Source organism: Salvelinus fontinalis, chromosome 6 (genome assembly GCF_029448725.1).
Source record: "Salvelinus fontinalis isolate EN_2023a chromosome 6, ASM2944872v1, whole genome shotgun sequence".
NCBI lineage: Eukaryota > Metazoa > Chordata > Actinopteri > Salmoniformes > Salmonidae > Salvelinus > Salvelinus fontinalis.
This window is the reverse complement of record NC_074670.1, coordinates 30528999-30553513: the sequence shown is the minus strand read 5'-3', so window position 1 is coordinate 30553513 and position 24515 is coordinate 30528999. Positions and strand designations below refer to the sequence as shown.

Sequence of the window (24515 nt, the reverse complement as noted above, 5' to 3'; positions counted from 1 at the left end):
TTACTGGAGTACTAGTAACATTGTCATTGCCAGCACCTCCACAACTGACAGCAATAACCACTATAACAGCATTAAAGTGTATGTATAGAGTTGTAGGTTGACAATATAATGACGATGACCTGCATATTAAGACAACATTTGGTTTTTGGAGCTTCTTTCTAGCAGGTCCCCTCAAGTGATGCTTTGGGGTGCAGAAGGGGCCACCCCTTTTGACTGGCCCCCATCCTGCCATTGGCTCGTTTACATGCCCCAGTCTCCGCTGGCCAGTTCTATTGTTGGTATCAGTGTCCATTCATTGACCGGGATGTCAGCGGGGACAACAATACCTTACGCATAACTAATAGCCCCAGAACCCCGCGAGGGCCCTTCTACAATAGCAAACAGGACATTCTCAAAGCAGCCTTGAACGCGTTCAGAAGCCAGCCGTTCGCTGGACAGTGGAACTTAATCTGCGGAAATGATTTTTTGAGATTTTGTTGGGATTTTTATTTAATACATTTTAAGGAGTGAAGCTCGCTATTAAAGCGTCGCTATAATAGTTAGACCTCAAACTAAAAGGGATTAATACTAAAACATGAACCAGACGAGGATTTTTCTGCTTTTTCTATTGGTGGTCATATCTTCAGGTACTGCTTTTCATATTTAAGCGCATGAGTGTTCGAGCTTTGAATAGGTAACGATAGTAAACGTCAAGTAAATGTGCTCCATGCGGAACCAACTGAATGGCTTGCTACTTGCATGTGACTTTGAAATGATTTTAGCATGCAGCCTCAATATCTCCTGTATTTGAGGTGAACGTGAAGACAAGTCTTTAGTGTGCACCTGCCTCTCTAGCCTATTGCAGTGCGTAAAAGCTATTTTTCCTTTCCTGTCGACTCCATCTCGTCTGTGTATGTCTTCCATAAAGTCATCGGTGTCGATTAGGGGACGTGTAGTTTGCAGCCTCTGGGATACCATGGGTGTAATTAGAGAAATCAATGGGGGCTATTAAGGCGCGCGTAAAGATGAATGGCCAAGTTGGAACCGTCAGGATATTTACAACTGTGTCTTTGGAGGGAAGCTTTTGACCTTCAACATACATGTCTATTGTGTTAATATTTTCATTATGCGTGGAAATCAGAATGAAGAGCCTTCAAAAAATAGAAAACATTGTTGTTATTGATTCGGGAAAGGTGAAATACAAGAGCATTAGATACTTTTTTAAAACGTTTTTTATTCCAATTTGTTTCATTAATTGTGTGTTATCAGCACAAAAGTTGACATATGTTTGATCAGAGAGTTCAACGTGTGCTAGTATGATGCAACATTCAGCCGATGCGTAAAGATACTAGCCTTTTCTCTCTCCTTTTACGCACAAGTTTACTTCTCAATAAGACAATTTGGGGACAGGAACTCACGGTGCTTTATCATGTCAGGCTTCATGTTATTAAATTTAGTCAGCTCCCACATTATTTTCTCTGATTACACCACTTAATACCAATTAATGACAATGGCTATCCATCAAACAAACTTCACATAATCATCACAACAATAATCCAATACAACTTTTCAATACTAACCTTGAACATGCTAGTAAATTTGACTCATCCCCTGAACCTGACTATTGCCTCTCATGCATTTATTCCTTAATCAGGTATTGGCTGTTCAAGTCTCCATCTGATTCAAAACACTGTATCATCTTTAACCAAGATGTGCAGTTTGTAACTGTTTCCATAAGAACCATGTTTACACTTCTCATAAAATAGTGTCAAACTCAGGCAAGGAACATATCTGTAAATCCAATAACTATATAATGGGAAATGGCAATGTTTTGGCTACCACTTGTGTATTGAAATCTCAGTGATATTTGGTCAGGGATATTTAGTCAGATCAGACTCATCTACCCTTCATGGCCATGGTCAGACACAGGGCAGCCAGGTGGACTGAACATTGGGGTCAAACAATGATGGACGACCTCACACCTTAATTTACATAAAGCAGACAGACCCTCTCTGTCTGCCTCCCACCCCACACCTCATTTGGGGGTATGATGGTGTGTGGGATTGGGTGTTCAGTAATCCCCCTGTAGCCGCCTTACTAGACATCCCATAAAACCTAGACACACACACTAACATTCTCCCCCAGCCTGCACAGACAGTGTTCTCCTAATCTCAACCAGACACCCTTCTGACTGGGGGTGTTAATCCCAAATATCTACAATGACGTAGAACCAGGGCCAAGGCGCTACTCTGCCATGAGGCTCAAAAGCTTTGCCTTAGTTCCTTCAGACATATTTGCTCTCTGTGCCATAGCCTCATAGCCTTCCCTGGTGGCCTCAACCACTTCTTCACCACTTATGTGGCTGGACCCACCCTGGGTTCATACATAACTAATAAGACTGAAGTTGGTGCATAGAAACAGTGCTCCTGGCTGTTATTGCTGTGTGTATCAGGGCTAAGAAAGTTCCCCACAGTTTAAAAACTGAGTTAATTACATGCATAGACCAAATATAAAATGCAGGTATTCAACCCATTTTGACAGCAGTTATGAATGACATATAGTTTGTAGATATGCGTTTCAATATGTATTACATTTTGTAGGACTTTAAGCAAGACCCAAAGGCAACACTGGCCATTGTTTTGATGCAATATTGCAGAGCAATGTTGCCAGTAATGGTTCCCGAAACTTTTTCCATTGCAAATGAAAATCGTTTTATTATCTGGGGAAATTTTATCGGCAGGGCCACCTAGTCAATAAGATTAATATTTCCAAAACAAATTGCCTGTGTATCATGGGCTTGGTGAAAGAACAATTTACACCACGAGTATCATACATTGAGAGTAAAATTCTCCCAAGGCCCTTTGAGGTGGGATGTACAGAGACTGAAAATAACATTGTGTTCACTATACAAGGAAACCTTTTATAAGAGAAAGAGAAAGACACACTGAGGATTATTAACCTCAAGAAAGTGTGTAAAAGTGAATTCTGAGGACAGTATTGGAAAAACATGTCCATCTCTATCTACCAGTTTAATTGAAACAATACCGATGCCCCTTTTCCTGAATAGAAACATGAAACAACCTTCGTTCTGGCATTGTTTTCGATTAAACATAAACTAGACTTCCTGTTCTTAAAAGTGAAATCCATTCAATCAACTGCTGGTGGTCAATGAGACCTGATATTGACTTCTTGACAGAAGCCTCTTTCACAAGCAGCAGTACAAGATGACATAGGCAATTTCTGTCCAACAATGTCAATACATTTTGGTCATCTCGATTCGGGGTTGCAATTACTTTGACAAAATGCGCTCCACTGCATCTTTCTAACATGTTTCTGAGGAACTCAGGCTGAGGCAAAGGGAAAGCGAAGTTGGTTAGTTTAGGATCTGTCTTATTTTGATTGTGCTGTTTTTACATGGCCACAGAGTGTTGAACGAAGTATAGGCCTATCCCACTTACAGCAAACTGGGGGTGAGAAAAATTGAGAATTTTTTTTCGCTTTAATACAGACTCTGGCCAAAATAAATAAAACATATGCTTGCAGCATATTCTAAGTAGTTAGAACAAGTGTTAAAATACTGATGATTTCATCATCACAGTGTGTTGTCATTAGAATGTATTGTCATTAACTAGGCCATTAAGGGTTGTTGAATGATGAATAACAGATAACATATTTAGCTTATCTCCAAACGTTGCATAATGGATGCTTGGTCTGTTGCCAACATTGCCCACATTCCTACAATGCCACCCCTTGTAGTTGGTCCTTAAATGCCCCCTACACTTGCTGAATGAACCCATGGGTGTGTAAGGAAGTGCTTGTGGGCGGAAGTGAATTAATTAGCGCATTGGGAAAAGGGTCTCGTGTTCACACACACACTAATGCCAAATTGGCTGGCAATTAATGAAGAAGTGGCTGTTTAAACAATAGGAGAGGAGCTATGCTGGGAGCAGATCTGCTGGTGCACCATCGCCAGCCATAAAGAAGAGCGTGCCACGCAGCTAGTCAAGGTTGGGGCTGGGAGAGGGGTAGAGAGGGGAGTTTAACTTCTATTAGTGGGACAATAGGCCCAGCCTTGCGACGTCAGTCCCCAAATCCACAGCCCCCTGCCCCAGCACCCCCAATCCTCAATCCCAGCTGGGCCTAGGAGTCAGACCCCAATACTTATACAGGCCTATCTACCCCCCTCCCCTCCATCCATTATGCCTGCCTGCATGGGCCTAATTCAGTAGACTTCATCTGTGCCTATCCCTCTGCTATGATGAAGAGTGAAGGAGGCTAGTGAAGGAAAAGGTGAAAAGAGAGAGGGAGAGCTGCTGGCTATAGCAATATCCACTGGTAATAAAACATGTTTAAGCCTATACCAGAGGGTCTGCCTGTGGTACAACTTGAGCTGATAATACAACTAAGCCTTTAGAATTCTATGCTTATTATAGCATGGTCATTGATCTTATCCATTTCACCTAATGGAGCTTATCAACACTGTAAACATTTAGGAAAGCACAATAAGTGAAGCGCACATAAAATACTTTCATTTTCACTATGGCATCCATCTATCTCCAAAGTCGGCCTCTCCCCTTCATGCAGGGGTTCCCAGGGTCAGGGAGAGGGGACAGTATGGGACAAGTCAATTAAGGATTCAGCGACAGACTTGCAACTGGGCTTGACTCACTAGCAGCACCCCCCCCCACACACACACACAAAAAACATACAATCCCACACAGGGAAAAATATAGAGGACGCAACCAATGAAGGGATTTACTTGTTTGCCTTCTCTGCCTTGACCCTGAACCCCCTTTTCATCGTCCTGGGGGGCTTAGCGACCTTCACGCCACAGTCACAATGGAAACTGTGAAGTTCACTGCCAAGTCTGAGGCGACAATAAACAATGAAGGGACTGGGGTAGGGGGGTGCTTTGGTGACCGAATGCAAGCTGTCCTCCACCCCGGCCCCCTCAGTCCTCTCAGCCAACTCTCTCATGACCTTTTAGGGTCTGGGGTCACAGTCTGGGGCTGAGGGGTGGAGATTTGGGATTTTGGTGGGGTGGAGTGTGAGGGAAAGCTGGGTGATGGGGCCAGGGGTCCCTGTCCTCAGTGTTCTGGATAGCCCCCCTTCTGCTTATTATGAGCACCAGATGGGTGGTGAATTTATCCCTAAACTTAACACTTAATCACACTCCGCGGCACAGGGGTGAATGCAGGGCTGCAGTGGTAAAGATGGGCTTTGCATTTTGACTATGTGGAATATGGCTGGGAATTTATAAGGCACAGCTGGGCTTGGCTGCTTTTATTTGGCATACATACATGTAGATAATAAATAATATCATAATTCGCTTTATTCCTCTGATTTCAAGCACAAACGAATGATTAAGGTTTCCTTATTGAGCAACCCAAAAATAATGTGCTGATTACAGCGCTCTCACCCCTCAAAGCCTCAGTCAACACAATTTGACATCAGTCTTAACTGTGCACTTAACTGCTTCCCTCATAGTCCCTTCTTACATTACACTTTCCCTCTATCCCCAGCATGGAAGTCCCCAGATATCTCTAATCCAATATGTCCCCACAGAAGATTTGACATGCAGCTAATCCTTAGTTACCGTGACCGACATCTCACTCTCTTTACATCCCCAGCATCCCAGGTATTCCATTATCCACTGCTACCCCTTACATCAGATGTTAAGCTTGACTGAGTGTCTCTGGGTAGCGCAAGCAGTCATAGTATTGAAATCCAGAATTTATATATTTTGCAGAGCAGATATGAAGGAGATTGTAAAATAAGTTTGAAGGGTTTAAGATTCCTTGTACTGTGTCTGCTTGTTTGGCATGCATCCATGTGTGCATTGATTGTGTAAATTATGGAGTTTTACCCTGAATGGCCCAAGCACTCATATAATATATAGTTGTTGGAAGGTGCAGGTGATTGAGAATAATTGTATGTCAGTGATTAAAAGGTGTATAACCAGAATCTAAATGTAATGATCAGGTATCTACTGGAGCGAGAAGATATCTTCATTTAGATTAAGATGCTTTAAGAATCTGTCCTGTGGATGCACAGCTATACTGTGAATAGACTGTAGTTTCTGGTTAGTTGTTATTTGTTACAGAGAAAGTCAATGGAGGTGGATTAATGGGAAAAGGGGGAGGGATTAAATGGAGTAAAGGGAGGCTAATTGGAGAAACAAAAAAAACAACTGGAGGCAGTGGAGATTACACAGCATGTGTTGGAGCAGAGCCAGGAGTTGGAGTTTAGACTGGGTCTCCCAGAAGGAGCTGATGTGGGAGAGGGGGCTATGGGAGAGGACTATGGCGAGGATGGGAAGACTATGGATGGATGGGGGGAAGGAGTTAGGGAAGAAAGAGCAGCTGTCTGGCGTGTTTTGGTGGGATGTTTGACGGTTGCAGAGGTTCGCTGTGGTCGGCCGTGTTGATGTTGGAGGGGGTTTGTTGTGTCTGGGTAGTGTGTATTGTTGTTCTTCAGAAGGGTCACAGGGTCAGGGGATCCAGACGTCACACGCTACAATTCCACAGCTCGCCATATTAACATAAGAGACTGAAAATTAACTGAACCTTTTCTTCCTCTCAGCATCTCTCCTTTTTTTTTATCTTGAACATCTGGGAAAGGTGGAGTGGACTTTAGAATGGGTAAGGGGAAAGGGAGAGGGTTAAAAATCAGGGGGAACAGAAGGGGTATCGCCAAATGGTGCGTATAATGGGGCGACGGGCGTGTCGACGGAATCGGTGACGGGGTTCAGCGAAGTGTGAGCGATGGGGGTGGCATGGGAAAGTCACCTCCAAGTTCAAGTTAAAAAGGGGAGAGGGGGACAGGGGGGTGCAGTAGAGTGGCTGGCGAGAGGGGGGCAGATGTTCTCATCTGAGTGGGCGATGACTAAAGGGGACAGAGGGGGAAAGGGGGTGTGTGGGGGGGCTATCACTAGTCATCCACCCAGACTTCATTGAAGTCATCCAAACTTGACCCCTAACCCCTCTCCCTCTCCCCCCTTCTTCCCCACTTCTTGCATTGTTCAGGCCCTCTCTTGCTTCAATGGCTCCATGGCATTCGGCACTATTGTAAGGCAGTTTTGGGAATTAATTGTGTTTGCGTGTGGGAGAAGGAGGGGGGGCACTGTGAAAGGCAGAATAGGATGGGGGGTGGAGGTGACTAACAGAGCTATCAATCAGGCTGGAGGAAAGTCAAGTGCAAGTTCACCCTTCTGAAAACTACCCAAACAGACTCCTCTGAAGACATTATCTTTGCTCCCCTCCCTCTGCGCTGTTGTTTCTCACTTTTTCAGACCAATACCCCCTTCTCTCTCTCTCTCTCTCTCTCTCTCTCTCTCTCTCTCTCCCTCTCTCTCTCTCTCTCTCTCTCTCTCTCTCTCTCTCTCTCTCTCTCTCTCTCTCTCCTCTCTCTCTCTCTCTCTCTCTCTCTCTCTCTCTCTCTCTCTCTCTCTCTCTCTCTCTCTCTCTCTCTCTCTCTCTCTCACACTCTCTCACTCTCTCACACTCTCACACTCTCACACTCTCACACTCTCTCACCATCTCTCACTCACTCACTCACCCACTCACTCACTCACTCACTCACTCACTCACGCACACCCCCGTCTGGAGAATGAAGCTGTCACCAGTGCACACTGTGTGTGGGGCACACCACTGAGAGCGGCAGTCCCACTTTTCACAGGGTCTCATTGTGGGGAAAGAGTTAGGGCTTCAGGCTGTCTGCCCTTACTCAATGAAACTGGCCATTTATCAGTGTGTGATTCCCAGCCTGGTGCTATAAACCCAGCCAAGCAGTAATCCAGCGTCCTCTTTTTCCCCTCTTAATCTCTCATTAACAACCCTGTTATTCAGCGGTAATTAAGGTGTTATTAAGAGCACAAGGGCCTGGATTATGTCCAACATCTAGTTGGGCAGAGATGCACAACTTGGTTTAGATAGAGCACTGGAAAAGTTTGGGCCTTTTTCCATTTTTTGACTTAACCTTTACTTGATATTTCAATATAAAGGAGCTGTAGCGCAAGATGAATAATGGAAAATACATTAAACAAGATACGAAATGTCAGTAGAGAATGGGTCGTAATGGTAGATTCCTCAAGAACTCTAAGACCCACTGTTTATTTGTTATAAATCAATCCACCAAGAAAGGTGCTTCAGTATATTTCCCCAGAACCACATGGCCATATATTGTTGGTATTGGAAGCCCCTAAACTTGCTAACTACATAGGAGCTATATTTTACAATGGTGATCTAACACAATGTGATATGTGCTTAAGGCACTACACCAAACCAATAGTTAGGTCGTTAACAGAGAATCATTTATGAACAAAGTCCACTTAGATCGATGACATCAGCACTTGGATGGCTTCATCAGCCATCTTTCAGTGTCTTCCTCCCTCCTCACCTTAACGTTGAATGGGCATTGTAAAATGTGGTCTTCAATTCGTTCATGACTCAATAAACTGAGGAGCACCACCCCTGGCCCTTCTCTGCTTCTTGAGGTTAACATTGTATAGCCTGCAGGCAGGGAGAGATTCAACCTCTGGCCCTCTGAAGGCTCTGTACTGGAATCACTTATTGATTGGTGTAGTAGTGTAATAGTATGTGATAGGTCATATTCCTGATGTCAGTTCAGCTTTAAGAGTATTTTGCATGTGTGTGTATGTGCATGTGTGTGTGTGTGTCATCATTATTATCATCCTCATTCTCATCTTCATCATTGTCATTTTTCAACAGCCCTCTTACTTCCATCATTGTCCTCCTCTTCATCATCAACTCCACCACCACCACCATCATCGTCATCAGATGCTCCATTCTGTCCTGAGGATCTCCCTTGTCATCTACATCAGCCCTCTTACCTCCATCATCATCCTTATCATCATCTGAATGGAGGAGAACTTCAGCAGTACCTGACCTCCCATGCTCCTCTTCTCTCACCCAGTGTTGGGCAGAGCCTCTGAGCTGGCCTTCCTGAAGGAGCCCAATGATGTCATCGCCGTGCGTGATCGGCCCCTGATGCTGGACTGCCAGGTGGAAGGGGAGGGGCCTATCTCTGTGATGTGGCGGTGCAACGGAGTGCCCGTTCCCACCGGGCCGAAGGCTAGCGTGTTGACCAACGGAACTCTCCTGATCAAGAGCTTCCAGAAGAGGAAAGAGAGCAATGAGACGGACGCTGGGGAGTATGACTGTGCTGCTCAGAACCACTATGGCATGTTGATCAGCCGCAAGGCCAGGGTTCAGCTGGCATGTAAGTTACACACACCACAGACACATATACATATTGGAGTGCTCACACACACATTAGTAGTCATACATAAGACAGATGATACACATACTGTATACTGTAAGAGTCATGTGTGACACATTAAATGGCATGCAGAAGTTAAATGTAAACTCTTTGAAATGGCTAGCAAGCCATTGAAGTGAACATAGCATCTCACATAAACCGGCTCCCATGCTGGTCAAGACATTCTTTATGTGTGTTCATTCATTTGATACTGCACATTGTGCCTTTAAATCATACCTGACTGCTTTAATCCTTCCTTCCCACCCCTTCCTCCATTATCTGTCCCCAGTTGGGACTGGACATTAATAACCACAGCACCTCCCCCCACTCTAAACGCCCCACTGAGTGGACAACCTTTCATTCACTCACTCCCCTGACCCCTCCCTCTGGCCAAATAAAACCAGAAGTGGGCAGTTGGGGGTTGGGAGGTGCAGGGGATTTTTGGTAAACCAGCAGAATTATGGCTATTGGAAGGATTGGTGGTGCTCCCCTCAGGGAAAGGGGTTACCATGGTGATTCACTTTCATTTAAGAAAAACGCAGTTGCTCTAAGCCTATCAGAAAGAACTGTCTCCAGGGACTTTGTTGTTTTTCGGGTTCTAGGACATTGAAAACCGTTTTGGACATGTCTATTTAAAATCTCTGATCTATTTTCTCTCACACATAGCTCTCCCTAAGTTCCACATACACCCAGAGTCCAAGTCGGTGGATGAGGGTGGCGTTGCCAGACTGACCTGCCAGGTGAACGGAATCCCAGAGGCCAGCATCTCCTGGGAGAAAAACAGAACCGCTGTGAATACTGATGATAACAGGTAACGCATGGGTACGCACACGCACGCACGCACGCACACACACACGCACGCACGCACACACTATAATTCTCCTTTCCTGTATTCAGGTACACCATCCTACCCACAGGGATCCTGCAGATAACGGGTGTAAGGCGGGCTGACAGTGGTGTGTATCGCTGCGTAGCCACCAACATCGCTAACACTCGCTACAGCCATGAGGCCCAGCTCACTGTCACTGGTAAGAGAAGCTGTCCTCTCTGAGTCTGTATGTGTCAGGGATCATATCTGCTAATAACAAATATGCCTATCTGTTTGTGTATTTACTGATATCTGTATTTTTTATTTTGTCACCATTTCCTGTCTTCTCTCTCTCTCTTTTTGTCTCTACAGTGGCAGCTCCACGGATCTACAAGGAGCCAGTGATTCTGTCGGGTCCTCAGAACCTGACCATCACTGTGCACCAGACTGCCATCTTGGAGTGCATCGCCACTGGCAACCCTCGACCCATCGTGTCCTGGAGTCGGCTGGGTAGGGTTCTGCCCCCTCTCACTCTACATCACTGTTCCCTATCACACAACCTACATCACTGTCCAAACCCAATACCAAATTATTCTACCACAGAGAGTATTGTCTCGTAACATCAATTTGTTATCGCTAACCGTTAAAATCGATTTGTTATTGTCACCTTTCTGACACCTATTCGGGTCACAGAAGTGACAGCAAACATACACATGATATAAGACTTCAATGTGTCCTTGGTAGTTGAACATTGACTGAATGCTGCCTTAATATTGTTGAGTAGTTCTGTGCTAAATAGATCATCCATGTTTGCTACAGATGAGACTTTCAGCACTCTAACTCCCCCCCTTCCTCTTTTCTTTCTTCTCCTCCAGACGGGCGCTCCATCGGGGTGGAGGGTATCCAGGTGCTGGGTACGGGGAACCTGATGATCTCAGATGCCAACCTGCAACACTCTGGGGTGTACGTGTGCTCTGCCAACCGCCCTGGCACCAGAATGAGGCGTACCGCGCTGGGCAGACTGGTGGTGCAGGGTGAGTCGTGGTACCCATCAATCTCACACCAAACACACTAGCATTAACCCTCAAACACCAAATACACACAATGCAATATTGGCTTTGTTGATACAGCACTTTTCAGATCTACGAGCCACCATTACCAGCCTCCAGGAAACCACTCAACCATGCCCCCCTAGCCCCTACCCAGAAAACACTTCTGTAGATCTGAAATGAGTGGATAGGTAGAAAAAACATGTCAGACATTCCACCCAGCCACTCAAGAGACAAGGTGAAGCTATTAGCATCTTTTTGAAACCTATGTGGTCTTTCTAGATCTACAGAAGAGCCTGAGGGAGTCGGGTCTGGGAGTCCATTTGGAAATTAATCTCAAGTCTCCCTCAGGGGAGCACCTGGCTCTCCCAGGGCTCTGTTTTGGGGGGTAGAGATAGAGGGGTGTGGGGGAGGGATGGGGAGATGGAGGGAGAGAGGTAATAAGCAGGATGGAGGATGGTGGGGATGCTGGGGTTATTTTAGGAAGGTCAGACTATATTAACCTTTGGTAGACCTGACCATGACCTTAAGGGTGAACTGACATCCCCCAACTCTTTTGGTCACCTTTGACCTCATGGCACGGGGCCTTAGTGTTCTGCTGTTGGCCAACATGTTCTATTGGCATTGGGCTCCAGCTGGACAAAGATGAAGGAGGAGATACCGTTTATTGGTGACCCTCCCTCTACTTCACCAAGACTTTATATACCTACCTCTCTGCTCTATCTATTTTAGCTCATAATACCTTGTTTTATACTATAGCATCTTAATGGTGGTTCATCCCATGGATTCAACTCACAATTATGCTTTACACAAATATAAACTCAGAGTAACACTCAAACACAAACACACTCAAATTTGAGTTTCAGAGTGAGTGTGTGTATGTGTTTAGTCAGGTGATACTTTCCTGTACATCAGTAATACACTGCCAAATGGCACGATAGTACACACATTTGTAAATGTATACTGGTAGCTGGTGTTAATGGCTGAGTTTGTCTGCTTGTCCTCGCCACCCAATTCAATCAATCAATATCTGCTTTCTGTGTCTTTCAAAATCAGGATCTGGCATAGCACCCTTATTGGGCTTGGTGAATATATTCATTAATTTATTGATTGACGTTGGAAAAGGCACAAAGAGCATAACTTGATTTGAAAACAACGAGGTCAAACCATCAATAGGTTTGGAGGAGTACAATTGCAGTCAGCGTTCATATACAGATATGAATCGGTTTAGTTTCCTTTGCTTTTTCATAACTTGATCAACACATGTATGTATGTTACCGTGTGGATAAAATTGCTGCTCTTTCTAAAACCACTCATACAGTTAATGTGGGGGTAGATATCAACAATCCAGTCCATAATGTTAACACCATCTATATCAGGGACTCAGGCTATACCCAAATCTAACATCAATAAAACATACCATATTAATTCTAGTTAACTCAATCCCTTGATATCTCATGTCAAATACCATATGCCTCAATGTGCCTGAAAATCTCCTAAGTTCACTGATTCTACTTGAACCTGACCAGCCTTTACCTTCTGCAGACCTTTTCGGTCTTATGAAGTCTGGGCTGGCTTTGCATATTATGGGATGCCCTTTCAGACCTCATCTCCCTGGTTGCGTCTGCCTCCTGCCCCCCTCCCCAAAACTAATTTGGGGTGCTGGCTGCTGGGGGTCATAAATTGGCTGCACCAGGGGACCACCTGACCAGGACAGATGCAGGCCACAGTCAGACAATGGCTGCATAGCCACCATCTGTGGCGAAGAGAAAGAGACAGAGAGAGAGAAAGATGCATGGAGAAATATAGAAATAGTGGGACATGTACACATACACTAAACACAAAAGAGAGAAGGGAAACAAAGGCATACAGAAATTGAGTATTGCAGTATACTGTACACACTTATAGACAGCAAGGAGAGATATACTGTACACACTCATAGACAGCAAGGAGAGATATACTGTACACACTCATAGACAGCAAGGAGAGATATAATGTACAGGGAAGCAGAGAGAGGTTGAGTAAGGGACGATTTAAAATAATAAATTAGAAAACAGACAGTGAGAAATACAGATGTAGGATCTTATTTCGAGCCAGTTTGCTACAAAAGGAAAATAATGCTTCAGCAACAGGAAATGTGATGTGGATGTGGATTAGAATTAATGGACATTTTTGTAGGGGTTGATAATAAAAAAAAGGGGGAAAATCAAGTCTGAAATATTAAAGTGGAACTTACAACCAAGCCTCATAAGAAGCTTTTTTAACCCCAAATACACTACAAGTCCATTGCAGGAAAGTTTTTCTGCAACAGGGTGATCAATTTAAGATCCTACATTTGTAGGTTGACAGAGAGAAAAAGAGAGATATAGGGAGAACAGATACAGAAGAAATTGTAAAACATAGAACTGAAAAAAGATAACAAGATATAGAAACAGAATAAAACAGTCAGTGCTAGCAAACCACAAGTGCAGGAGGAGGAGGAGCAGAGTAATCATGCCAGAGTGAGGGATCACCTCTGATCTCCCACCCCTGACCCTCTCCCTGCAGGCCCTAAGGAAATTATGCTTGAGATGGTTGGGGGTGGGGTTTGAGTTTTGGTGGTAGGGGGTGGGGCTATGATGGGGGTTTTGGTGCTATAGGCCTATGATTGGCAGGATTTGATAGAGCAGCGAGACGGTCCCCGCTCCACCTCCCTGGCCTGTGGGGACACTTGTCTTTGTCACAGCTGCAGGCGACAGACACAGGCAAGGCCAAGTTCAGGGGACAGAGGCCACCGAGTGCCAGACAGACACACAGAAGGGCTCAGGACACAAAGGGACATGACAGCCATTGTGTGTTTGCAAAACAGCTTATTCTAAGGGACATCTATGTGTAGGCCTACAGGCCATTCCCATGGCTTTTGGTTAGCATCCTCATGCATAGGGAGAGCTGAGAGTTACTTTTCATTCACACCTTCTGAAAATGTGCATAATATTCCAGGGAAGTTAGGACACTTCACAATTGCCATGTGGTGTTTGATTGGGACCTATGTGTCGTGAACTTTGTCATGATGGAAGTTGTGTTCGATTTTAGCCATGGTCATGGTCAGCTCATTGTATTGCTCTGATGACACTGCAATCAGGTTTACAGAGAGGGAAGCACATTCAGTATATTTCTGGATAGTTCAATATATTTCGGTATAGTTCTGTATGAGAAATGATGTGAAACAGTTGAAAACCAATCTATGACCGTGATTGGTTTTCATGATTGAGGACCTAAATGTGTGTATGACCCAGATGCCGAAGTCTGATGTATTCAATAAGAGTCACAGCAACGTACAGGAACACAGAAAACTCTATATAGTCCAGCCACACCTTTGGTAGGCAAACACCTAGACGGAGGGACAGGCAGACCCAAAGAAAAGCATTCACTGCAGGTTTCTCCTCTAGTTCACTGAAACAAAAGGAACCACTAACCCTCATTGAAATAACAGGGCTTGAATGCATCTCTACTCTAAATAAATGGCCTCACCCAAGTGTGAAGTGCACTCTAGCACAGGAGAGAGGGATGCTAGTGGGTAGATTCATTACCCGTCCTTCCCCCAAATGCAGTAGTATGAAGCAGCCCCCATTCACTCTCACAATGGGAGCCATCTTTTTTGCTCTCAAATGAGCAAACCAGCAAACCTGCACCCTAACCACAGTCTCCCTTTCCCACCTCTTCTCTACCCCCTCGGTCCCTTCTGCAGAGGGGCAGGCTGGGACAGCTGGGGAGCTCTCTCTGCAAACAGAATGACAATGACAATGACAATGACCCTGACTGCCGTTTTGTCACCAGGCTCTCACACACATCCACCATGTGGTTTACTCTAACTCAATTTCAGCTCTCCACACTGCTGGAGCTGAAGTGAAATACACACTTATTAAACACTTATTCTAGACTGTTTGGAGTACTCCTGTCAGTCTAGGCATAAGGAATTGGACAGTTCGTTGCTGATGGATTTGTCTAGAGGGCCATCTATGGCAGCTTACTGTTTCAACTTTCCTTAAACCAATATTTGGCCCTATGCTTTGCTCTCAGGTGGATTTCTGTTAGGGAGACGACGGAAGGAAAACTTTTAGGGAGACTAAACATGTTCCTGTGGTAATATAAAAACGTTTAGCACAATTTGTTGTCATATCCAAGTTCTGCTACCCTGGAAACCCTAACAGATATATATCTCCTCAATATCCTCAAATCTCCACAAGATTAAACCAAGTATTTATGTTTATCTTTTCGGTACACAAGCTTTAGAGGCCCAGCTTGTATGTCATCTTTTATTTTCCTGTCCCTTGTTAATGCAAAGAGATTGAGGCCCAGCGCCCTGGTTAGAAATAAAATCCATCCCTGCCATTGATTGATGGCCGCCCCATTCCCCCAGCCCCTACACCCCCCACCCCACCTCCCTCTCCTCTTGGTCTGCTTTTCCCAGAGTCCTGACAATGGATTTGTGAGCAGGCTAATTTTTACGAGGGGGGTGGGGGAAGTAGTAGATCAATGAGATGCGTGTGGAGGGGGGCGAGGCCTCAGGTTTTTGCACACACACATTATGCCATTGTGGCAGAGAGACTGCTTCTGAGCCCCTCTCTGTCTCCCTCTCCACTCGGGTGTCACGAGAGGGACGGACAGGGGTACCGCTTTAATTTGGGGACGAGATGCTGCTGTCATGGATAATGAACTTGATTTTGGACTCCTTGTTTTGGCATATGCTCAGTTGGCGTCCGAGTCTGGACCTTAATGTTCTTATCTTGTTGGAGATGTGGTAGCTCTTCTTGTTTGTGGATTATTTGGGGATTTGGATTCAGAGGCAAACACTCATCCTGACCACATAAAACACAAAACAGAATGACATTTCATCCTTTTCAAGTTCTTTGAGTAACATTCGACACCTAAACTATATTAATTTGAGCACAAACAGGGTATATAAAATATTGAGTAAACCCTAGAATTTAAATCAAGATTGTATCTCTCGTACACTGTCCATTATCCCAAACATAATTTTGGCAAGTTTATCTTAGTCTCATTTTAGTCTCACAGCCAGAATGGTCAGAATAATATCAAGTCCATCTGTGTCAAGTGCGTTGCTGAAACATCTATGCTGCCCTCTACTGTGCTTTATAGTAATTGCAAGACATAGGCAACACTGAACAGTCAAAGCAGCCACTGAGCCCTGTAATAGCAACAGTATCTCATCCCCTATCCATCTCCCTCCGCAACCCCTCTCATTTAAATGAAATTGAAATAAACTACATAATGTAGATATTGCCAAGCAGACTTTGAGACAACAGAAGATGGTGGAACATTTCATCACATACATTAATTACATAGCATGTAGCGAAATAGGAGAAGCTCACTCTCTTTCTTTTTCTTTCTCTTTATTCCCAGCTCCTCCTGAGTTTTTGCAGTGGCCACAGTCTGTCTCCAGACCAGCAGGCAGCAGTGCAGTGTTCACGTGTATGGCCCAGGGAGTTCCCGAGCCTCACCTCATCTGGCTGAAGAACGGCAAAATCCTGACGCCTGGTGACAATGTCAAGCTCACCAACAATAACAGGTACAGTAGTTAGTATGCTTTTACTCATCTAGATTTACTTTTAATTCTGCAAATATAAGATTCAAATGAAACATTAAGTAATGTTATTAATACATTCATTACACCACCATTATTAGTCACTCCAACTCTTAACAATACCCCCCCCCACCCCCACCCCCCCTCTACAGCACGCTGGCGGTAACGCGCATCACCACGGAAGACGAGGCCATCTACCAGTGTATTGCTGAGAACAGTGCTGGCACCAACCAGGCCAGTGCCCGCCTGGCCCTCACCCAGTCCACGGAGTTGCCCGAGGCCCCCCAGGACCTGACTGCCACGGCCCTGTCCCCCACCACCCTACAGCTCACCTGGGTCCAGCCCGCTCCAGAGGTCACCGACGGCATAATCGGATATGTGCTGCACATCCGCATGTTGGGCGGTAAGGAAGCTGTTATAATATAATACAACTTCATTGTCCAAAGTGAATCTTATATTTTTGCTGTTTTATGTCATTCATATGAAGAATTTAAGATAATTATTTTGCTGGCTCTTATGCATCTAATACTCCAGTAGTACACGAGACTGCCTCTTTTTAATACCTTGCTGTCGTAAGATGCAAAGATGATGACCTCACTTCCTATTTCCTGTCCCTTCCAGAGCCAGACAGCAGAGAGCTGCAGGAGGCTGTTAGTAAGACTACCTTCCAGCATGAGTTCACCACCCTGGAGCCCGCCACCACCTACTCCCTCTACCTCAAGGCTTACTCCCCTCTGGGAGCCAGCCAGCAGTCCAGCACTGTGGTGGCTACAACACTAGGGGGCGGTACGTCATTTAGACATCATGAAATGAGAGGAGATAAGCGGTTGCATATCAGAGTGCCTAATTTCTCATGTTCCTATATTTTTATTTGTCCAACTTTTTAATTTTTCTCACTTTTCTATCTTTTCCTGTTTCTGTAAAATCTCCTTGTTTCAGTTTTTCACATTTTGTTTGTTTATTCGAAGCCTCACTCATCTCTTTCCCTTTTCTCTATCTGTCTTCTCATGTTTGGAATTCAATTTGTATGCTAATCTACTCATCCTCTCTGTCCCTCCCCCTCTTTCCCCTCACAGTCCCCAGTTCTCCCAGTTTCTTCACCAAGGTGCTGAACAAGACGGCCATGCAGGTGTTCTGGGAGCTGCCCAGTAAGTCGGGCAAGGTAGAGGGCTTCAAGCTGTCCTACCGCGAGGTCCCCCAGCCCAACTTCCAGGGGCAGGAAGTGTTTCCCGGTCACATCAACACCCACACCATCTCCCATCTAGGTCAGTGATGAGGCAGAATACTACTAACCACTGTCACTGCAGGGTCTCAGATTGCAATGACTCACACAAAGCAGACATTTTCACAATGCAGAGTGCCGGTACCGGTACCAAAAGGACCTTTGAAATGGAATTAATGTAACTGTGTATTAGGGTGTTGCTTTCTATGGTTGATTTTCCTACCTGGCCATCTCTGTTTCAGAACCCGCTGCTGTGTATGAGATCCAACTGGTGGCCTACAACGGCAATGGGGACGGTGCTGCCAACAAGCGTCTGGTTTCACTGGCTGAGAGTGGTACCAGCGCCAAGACCAACTCCGGTGAGACACAAACACTGACCTTTAAGCTGATTTAGGATCAGGAACCTATGTGTAACTGTCAGTGTAGAATGGTACTGTCTAACATACTACACCAGGTGGCAATGTGGAGCAATGATGCTGTCTAGTCAGTATGTGTCAGGGGGTACATTTTGTATTGGATAGTTTATCCAGAGCATCTTACAGGAGCAATAAGGGTTCAGTGCTTTGCTCGAGGGCACATCGACAGATTTTTCACCTAGTCAGCTCAGGGATTTGAACCAGCGACCTTTCAGTTACTGGCCCAACACTCTTAACCGCTAGGCTACCTGGGTTGGAAATGGAGGGTATATTACTGAAAACTTTCAAAGTTTACCAGTTACCTACAAGAATTTTGGTAACTTTCAAGAATTGTATGTAATTTATAAAAAGACATCCAGTGGCCCTATTGGGTACTTTAAATTATCACAGATGTCTGTAGTTATCGGTGGCCCTCTCTCTGACAATATCACATGTCAAATCATTAAGTAAGGTGATTTAAAAAAACAAAAAACAATTGAATGACAAAGCTGTAAAACATTATCCTAAATATAAACCATCAACTAGTGAATACCATTAGTGTTTAATATGAAATATCCTTTATATATTTTTTGACACACTTCTATTTATTTTACTATTTCAATATGTATTTGCTGTCAATGTTTTGCCGTCAGATTGGCGGCAGATGTGAAAAGAGTCAATGTTGGAAGAGTTGCAGAGTTAATTGAAAATGATGCCGTTGCTGATTAGATGCTTTTTTCATTCATTCAGCTGTTTTCTCTTGAACCATACAGTCTATCTACTAGGAACCCATGGACAATATGGACACAGATATAAGAAATGAATAGTATACAGTCGTATTTATTTTTGTAAGCTATTCAAGTATACAGTAAATTACCAACGTTACCATAGATTGCCACATATTTTCTGTTAATTACCAAATTTACATTGGTAAATTACGAGTAGCTTTGCAACCCTAGTCAGAGGATATATGTAAAAACTACTCATCCTGGATAAGTGCGTCAGCTATATTATGAAAAAGTAAATGTAATGTAAATCTCTTGAGTTAATCTTTCAGATCACAGACAGAACTTCTCAGTGTGTGTCTGCACAGATGTTTGTCAAGTACACAAGAAAAGGAAATGTGTTTTTTGTGTACTTTTGTTTTCAACTCTTTCTGGGTGTAATTAGTGCACAATATTTGCCTCATTATATTAGAATTTAAGCAGATCGCTGTATTGACACCACAGATGGTGTGAGTTGTGGCACTTATGCGTGTCTGTGCGAGCATTAATGAGTGTGTATGTGTATCCCTCTATTGCTTTTCCACTAACAAAACCCATTTTTGTGCGTGTTTGTCCAGGTGGGCAGAGCCCATGTAACTGCAAGCAGGATGACGAGGGGTCCATGACTGGCATTGTGGTGGGAATCCACACTGGCATGGCATGCATCCTCTTCTGTGTTCTGTTCCTCATGTTTGGCTACCGCCACAGGTAAGGCAGCACTTTTTGGTCAAATGTAATATGGTAGCAGAATAAGTTTTGAATATGGTTTTAGTGTAATAACTTTGGATTTTTTGCTTTATTTATTATTGCCTGGATATTGAGTCACTTGACTCGAGGACACGGGTCTCATTCCATGTTTGAATGCTTCTCTCCCCAGCTTCTTCTGCAGGAAAGGGACCCAAGATGGCTGGTCAGGGCTCCGAGGAGGAGACAGGAACCAGCGGGCTAGCCCACCAAAAGAGGGGGTGATCCGCATGCCCGAGGTCATTGAATTAGTGCCACAGGTAAGGAGCTGTAATATGCACAATTCTACATTATACACACTCACAGTTCTAGCTTTCTGTGTCCTATGGAGCGGTTCGTATAATAATAACCATCCTTCTCTTTTCTGCCTGTAGAGATGTGACTCTATCACTGCTGCAGTGATGGTTGTTAAGGGTCCAGCGCAATGCCAAGTCCTCATCGAGCAGCCCCCACCATGCCAGCCTGGCACAGGCACCGGCTAAAGCACCCAAACACCACTCCACTTACCTCCCCCAACCCCAGTCCCCTTAGCCTGAGAAATGAATGGCTGTTTTATGGTTCCTCCACCTCACCTGCCCACCAACGCCTTAGCCATAGTCTGCCTATTGCAGCATCCAGCCGTAGTTCTAGCAGTGAATGAGAGAGAGAGATTGAGAATGAAACTAAGAGTAAGAGATGATGTGTTGAGGACTTCTGTTGAATGTCCAATACCACAAAGGAAAGGTATTTTATAATAGCTTCAAGTAAAAACAAAGTAGTACCAATGTAGTCATGAGTAACTATTGAGATTTTAACCCCATTTCTGTCTCTTCACCAAAGCTGAAAGCCTTATTTTAACATTTTATTTTTAGTTCCATGAAAATGTATTGATAGCCATAGAGGGAATGGGCACAGACCATTTATTATTCAAAATTACTCATTAGGTAAAATTCTGCTGGCTCATCTCTGAAGATAACTGCAATATTACTATATTCCTTATATTTTCAGTGTGGTATTGGACACTGTGCACCTTCTTAAAACCAAAACCCATAAATAGCTTAATTTTATGTCATTTTAAGTTAATGGCCAATGGTGCCATTTTCTGGTTCTGATAGATATATTGAGGCCTTTTACCAGTTTGAACAGTGAACATGGCTCTCAGATGATTAGATGTTGAGCTCGAGTCAATGGATGAGATAGAAAGTCTATCAGTCTTACATTGAGGCCAGTACCAAAGTGATTTCTCTGTTCAGCTTGTGAAACAGTAGATATAGTGAATGTTTTCAGTCGATAGGTGTTCTCTGGTTAGCTCCACAAGATTGTACCTCAGGGCTACGTAACGTGGTCTGCTTCAGCCTTGCCATACCTGACTGAGTTGATTGTTGTCTCACCATGTTAGCCTTGAGGCGGTCCGGTGTCGAGGGATCACAGATTCAGCCATTTCTGTTCAACCCCCTATCCCAAACTCTTTGTTAACTTTCTGCTCCCCCACCAAAACGTTTTACCTCCAAAGATAGCTACCTCAGCCTGACGAGAACGTCAGAGCTATCAAGGTAACCATTTTGCCTGTCGTGCTGCTGGTCAAGCATACCTACCTCAACCAAAAGGGTACTTCTGTGCCCCCTTTACCTTTTCTTTTTGGGTGCCAATGCCAGTCCTGTGCCAGCTGCCACTCCTTGTGTTCAGAGGGTGGTACACTCTTTCTATTCCTTCCTGTCAAGAAAAGCAGGAGACCTTGGATTGTGATTGAATGTCACTAGGCCCCTCTTCTACCCAGAATGTAACTGGTTGGATCTGTGGGTTTGCCAGTTCACTTATCTTGTTTGACATTGTATGATTCCTGATCGCCTATTCTCTGCAAGAATCGCCTGCCAGCTTCTAACCCTACGATTGGGACTCAACACCTTGTCCAAACCCTGAACGTCTGCCTTAATTTAAAGCGGTTCATTCAGAGTTTGGTCACTTCAGCTACTGACATGCAGTATGGAAGCACATGGCTATGATTCAAGTACATATTCTACCTCAGACTCAGCAGCTTCACAAATGGGTGATGGAGAGACCACCATCATTGATGATGTCAAATCAAGCTGTCTCGGAGCCCAGCGGTGGAGCACTACAAGAACCACAGACATGTCTCCTCAGTCAAACAGGGAAAGCGAGATGAATGTCTCTTTATTAAGGCATCACCTGCTGCTGCCAAACACCATCTCGTCTTGCTGGAGGAAGACATGACTCAGAAACGTGCAACAGGAAACAAAGTTGGAAGCCTGACAGAAAGTGAGCGATAAATATGAATGCACAGCATTTTTTCAACTTTGAACATTGCATGAAAGTATGGACATTAAGGAATATATAGCCCAAGTTTCACCATTCTGTTATGGATGAATTTGCTGACTTTTTTGCCCTTTCCTGCAGAATTCCAAAATGTAATTAGAAATGTATATTGTTGCTGAGACGGCCATTTTCAGGAAGCTTTCTGTCACCAACTAAAGGTGATTGGTTTGCAGTGCCTCAAATACCGTTGTTGTCATGGGTTAACTTTCTTGAGTGACTAATTTGTTTTGTATTTTGTCTTCATGTCTATTCATATTCAATATTCATATTCATATTCATATTCATATTTCTTACTTCACACTTACCGCACAAATGACACTAGCTTTTACCGTAGATCGCTGTTTCAACAAAACTTTCCAAATAGTCTATGAAAACCAAGTCGAACGATATCCAAAGATGTATGATTGTTACGGTTTTCAGTCTTCCTCGATTAACCTTTTCGTAAAAAAAGTTTTTTCAGTTGGGTTCCTGTTTTAAGGGGCTGCCATTAGCCAATGATGAGACAAACTAAGAAACACACAAGCAGCTTACATAAACAGCTTACATAAACCAAAAAAACAAATTACAAAGATAATTCAAGAAACCACCTGTAACACTGTAAAATATTCACAGGTTGTTTTCCATGTATCTCACTGGCAGACCACTTGAGGCATGGTATTCCACATATTTTCAGTTTCCAAAAATGGGATATTTTCATATTGTTACAAGAAGGATGGAGTTGAAATTGCCAAATAACTGTCTTTTGAATTATAGAAATACTTTGACCAATACTATGACTGATACTATGACCAATACTATGACCAAATTCTAACATTTTATGTTCCATTTATTAATGACCTAACAACAGGAATATCCGTGTTGTGATAGAGCACCGCCTTTCCCCTTTTTGTAACTACTGAATAAAATTTCAGTCAATTTGCTGGAGATACTCAGGAAAGTCTCCATCAAGCATAAGAGGATTCCATTTAAGTAAATTTGTTTTCAGATCCTCCAAATTAATTGTGTTGTAACTGTTTGAATGGATGTGAAAAACTTAGCCTTACTACAAGTTTATGTCTCTGTTTTGTGTGGAGGTCCATCTTTCATTGCCAGTTTCTGAATCTAGTATTCTGTGCAGAATTGGATTAGCTACTGCCACATACCCTAACAAAGTCACATAGTGCCACTGTCCTCAAGGTTTTAGATCAACTGTTTACCCCAGGTATCACTGATACCTTCCTTTTTTTTACTTTGAATACCTTATCTACCATTTTTTTGAAAGCATTTCTTTGAACAAAACAAAAGATTATGAAAAAAATGCTTTTCTTTTTATAGAACCTTTCTTATTCTTTCATTTTATAAATGTTCCCTCTCAAGGCTGTCCTGCTGTGTATGGGAATTCTTGCCAAAATAAAGATATTCCTTTTTAAAATGTTATTATTGTTATTAATATTGTAATTATTGCCATTTTTGGATTCACTCCCTTTCATTTTGATTTTCATATTGGTTGGCTCTTTTTGTTTCTGTTTTATTTGTAGTTGAATGATGTGAAAATGTTTGCTAGAAATGTGAGAATTCTAGAACGGTGTGTTGTCAGCAAAAGGTAGCGTAAAAAACTGTATTTTGACATTGAAGGAAGGATACCTCAAACTGTCTTGTATTTTCCAAATTGATATTTCCTCTCTTAAAACTACTTCAGCAGCAGCTCAGCAACAACCATGTTAAGTTAATTTGCAAAGATGGACACTTGCCATACTAAAGTAAGCCATATAGGAGTTTTCCTAAGCCATAATTTACACTACTGTTGTGTATTACAGTCCATACTTTGATATCAGGTTACTGAATTGTAACCTATCAACTGAGTACAGTATTTCTTGATGCCAGACGCACAACCTACCTGTTGCTAAACATTTACACATACTATAAAACACCTGAAATGTGGAGAAGTAGTGAATGAATGCTAGAACCAATGAAAAAATAAATGCTTTAATGTTCATACTTTTCTTTTCTCAAATGTATTTCTTTGTGTGTTTCATAAGAACCCCCCCAAAGCTTTAAACTGCTTTTAAACTAGTTACAGACCAGATGAAAGAGAGGAAGACGTGTATGTGTACCATTATAGCGTAACTAGAGACGTAAAAATAATTACTGTACAAATGGATCTTTGTTTGGTTATTAATTGAATTGAACTAACGCAGAGTAAGATCACATTGTAGTTGTTTTTGTCCCTGACTTTTAAACCATAGGTCTCTGGTTGATATGACTGTTTGAATATGTCAGCTGTTTCTTTAAGTTTCTCTTTCTTTCAAATGAAATTACACCTGTAAAGCAAATAAAACCAGGATCATTATGTAGACATCAGTCTTCCTGGAAAGTTCATTTATAATGCTGCTGATACC

The 24515-nt window shown here is 43.4% G+C and overlaps 1 protein-coding gene across 1 annotated transcript; it reads left to right on the top strand.

Moving 5' to 3' along the window:
• Positions 1 to 384: 384 nt before the first annotated feature.
• Positions 385 to 24110, top strand: LOC129857628 (immunoglobulin superfamily DCC subclass member 3-like). The gene is made up of 14 exons (XM_055926073.1): positions 385 to 626; positions 8914 to 9219; positions 9925 to 10069; positions 10156 to 10286; positions 10439 to 10576; positions 10942 to 11100; positions 16519 to 16684; positions 16852 to 17102; positions 17321 to 17485; positions 17776 to 17964; positions 18164 to 18280; positions 19659 to 19788; positions 19958 to 20084; positions 20199 to 24110. The coding sequence occupies exons 1-14, from the start codon at positions 575 to 577 to the stop codon at positions 20304 to 20306; spliced, it is 2184 nt and encodes a 727-aa protein (XP_055782048.1). The 5' UTR covers positions 385 to 574; the 3' UTR covers positions 20307 to 24110.
• The last annotated feature ends 405 nt before the right edge of the window (positions 24111 to 24515 follow it).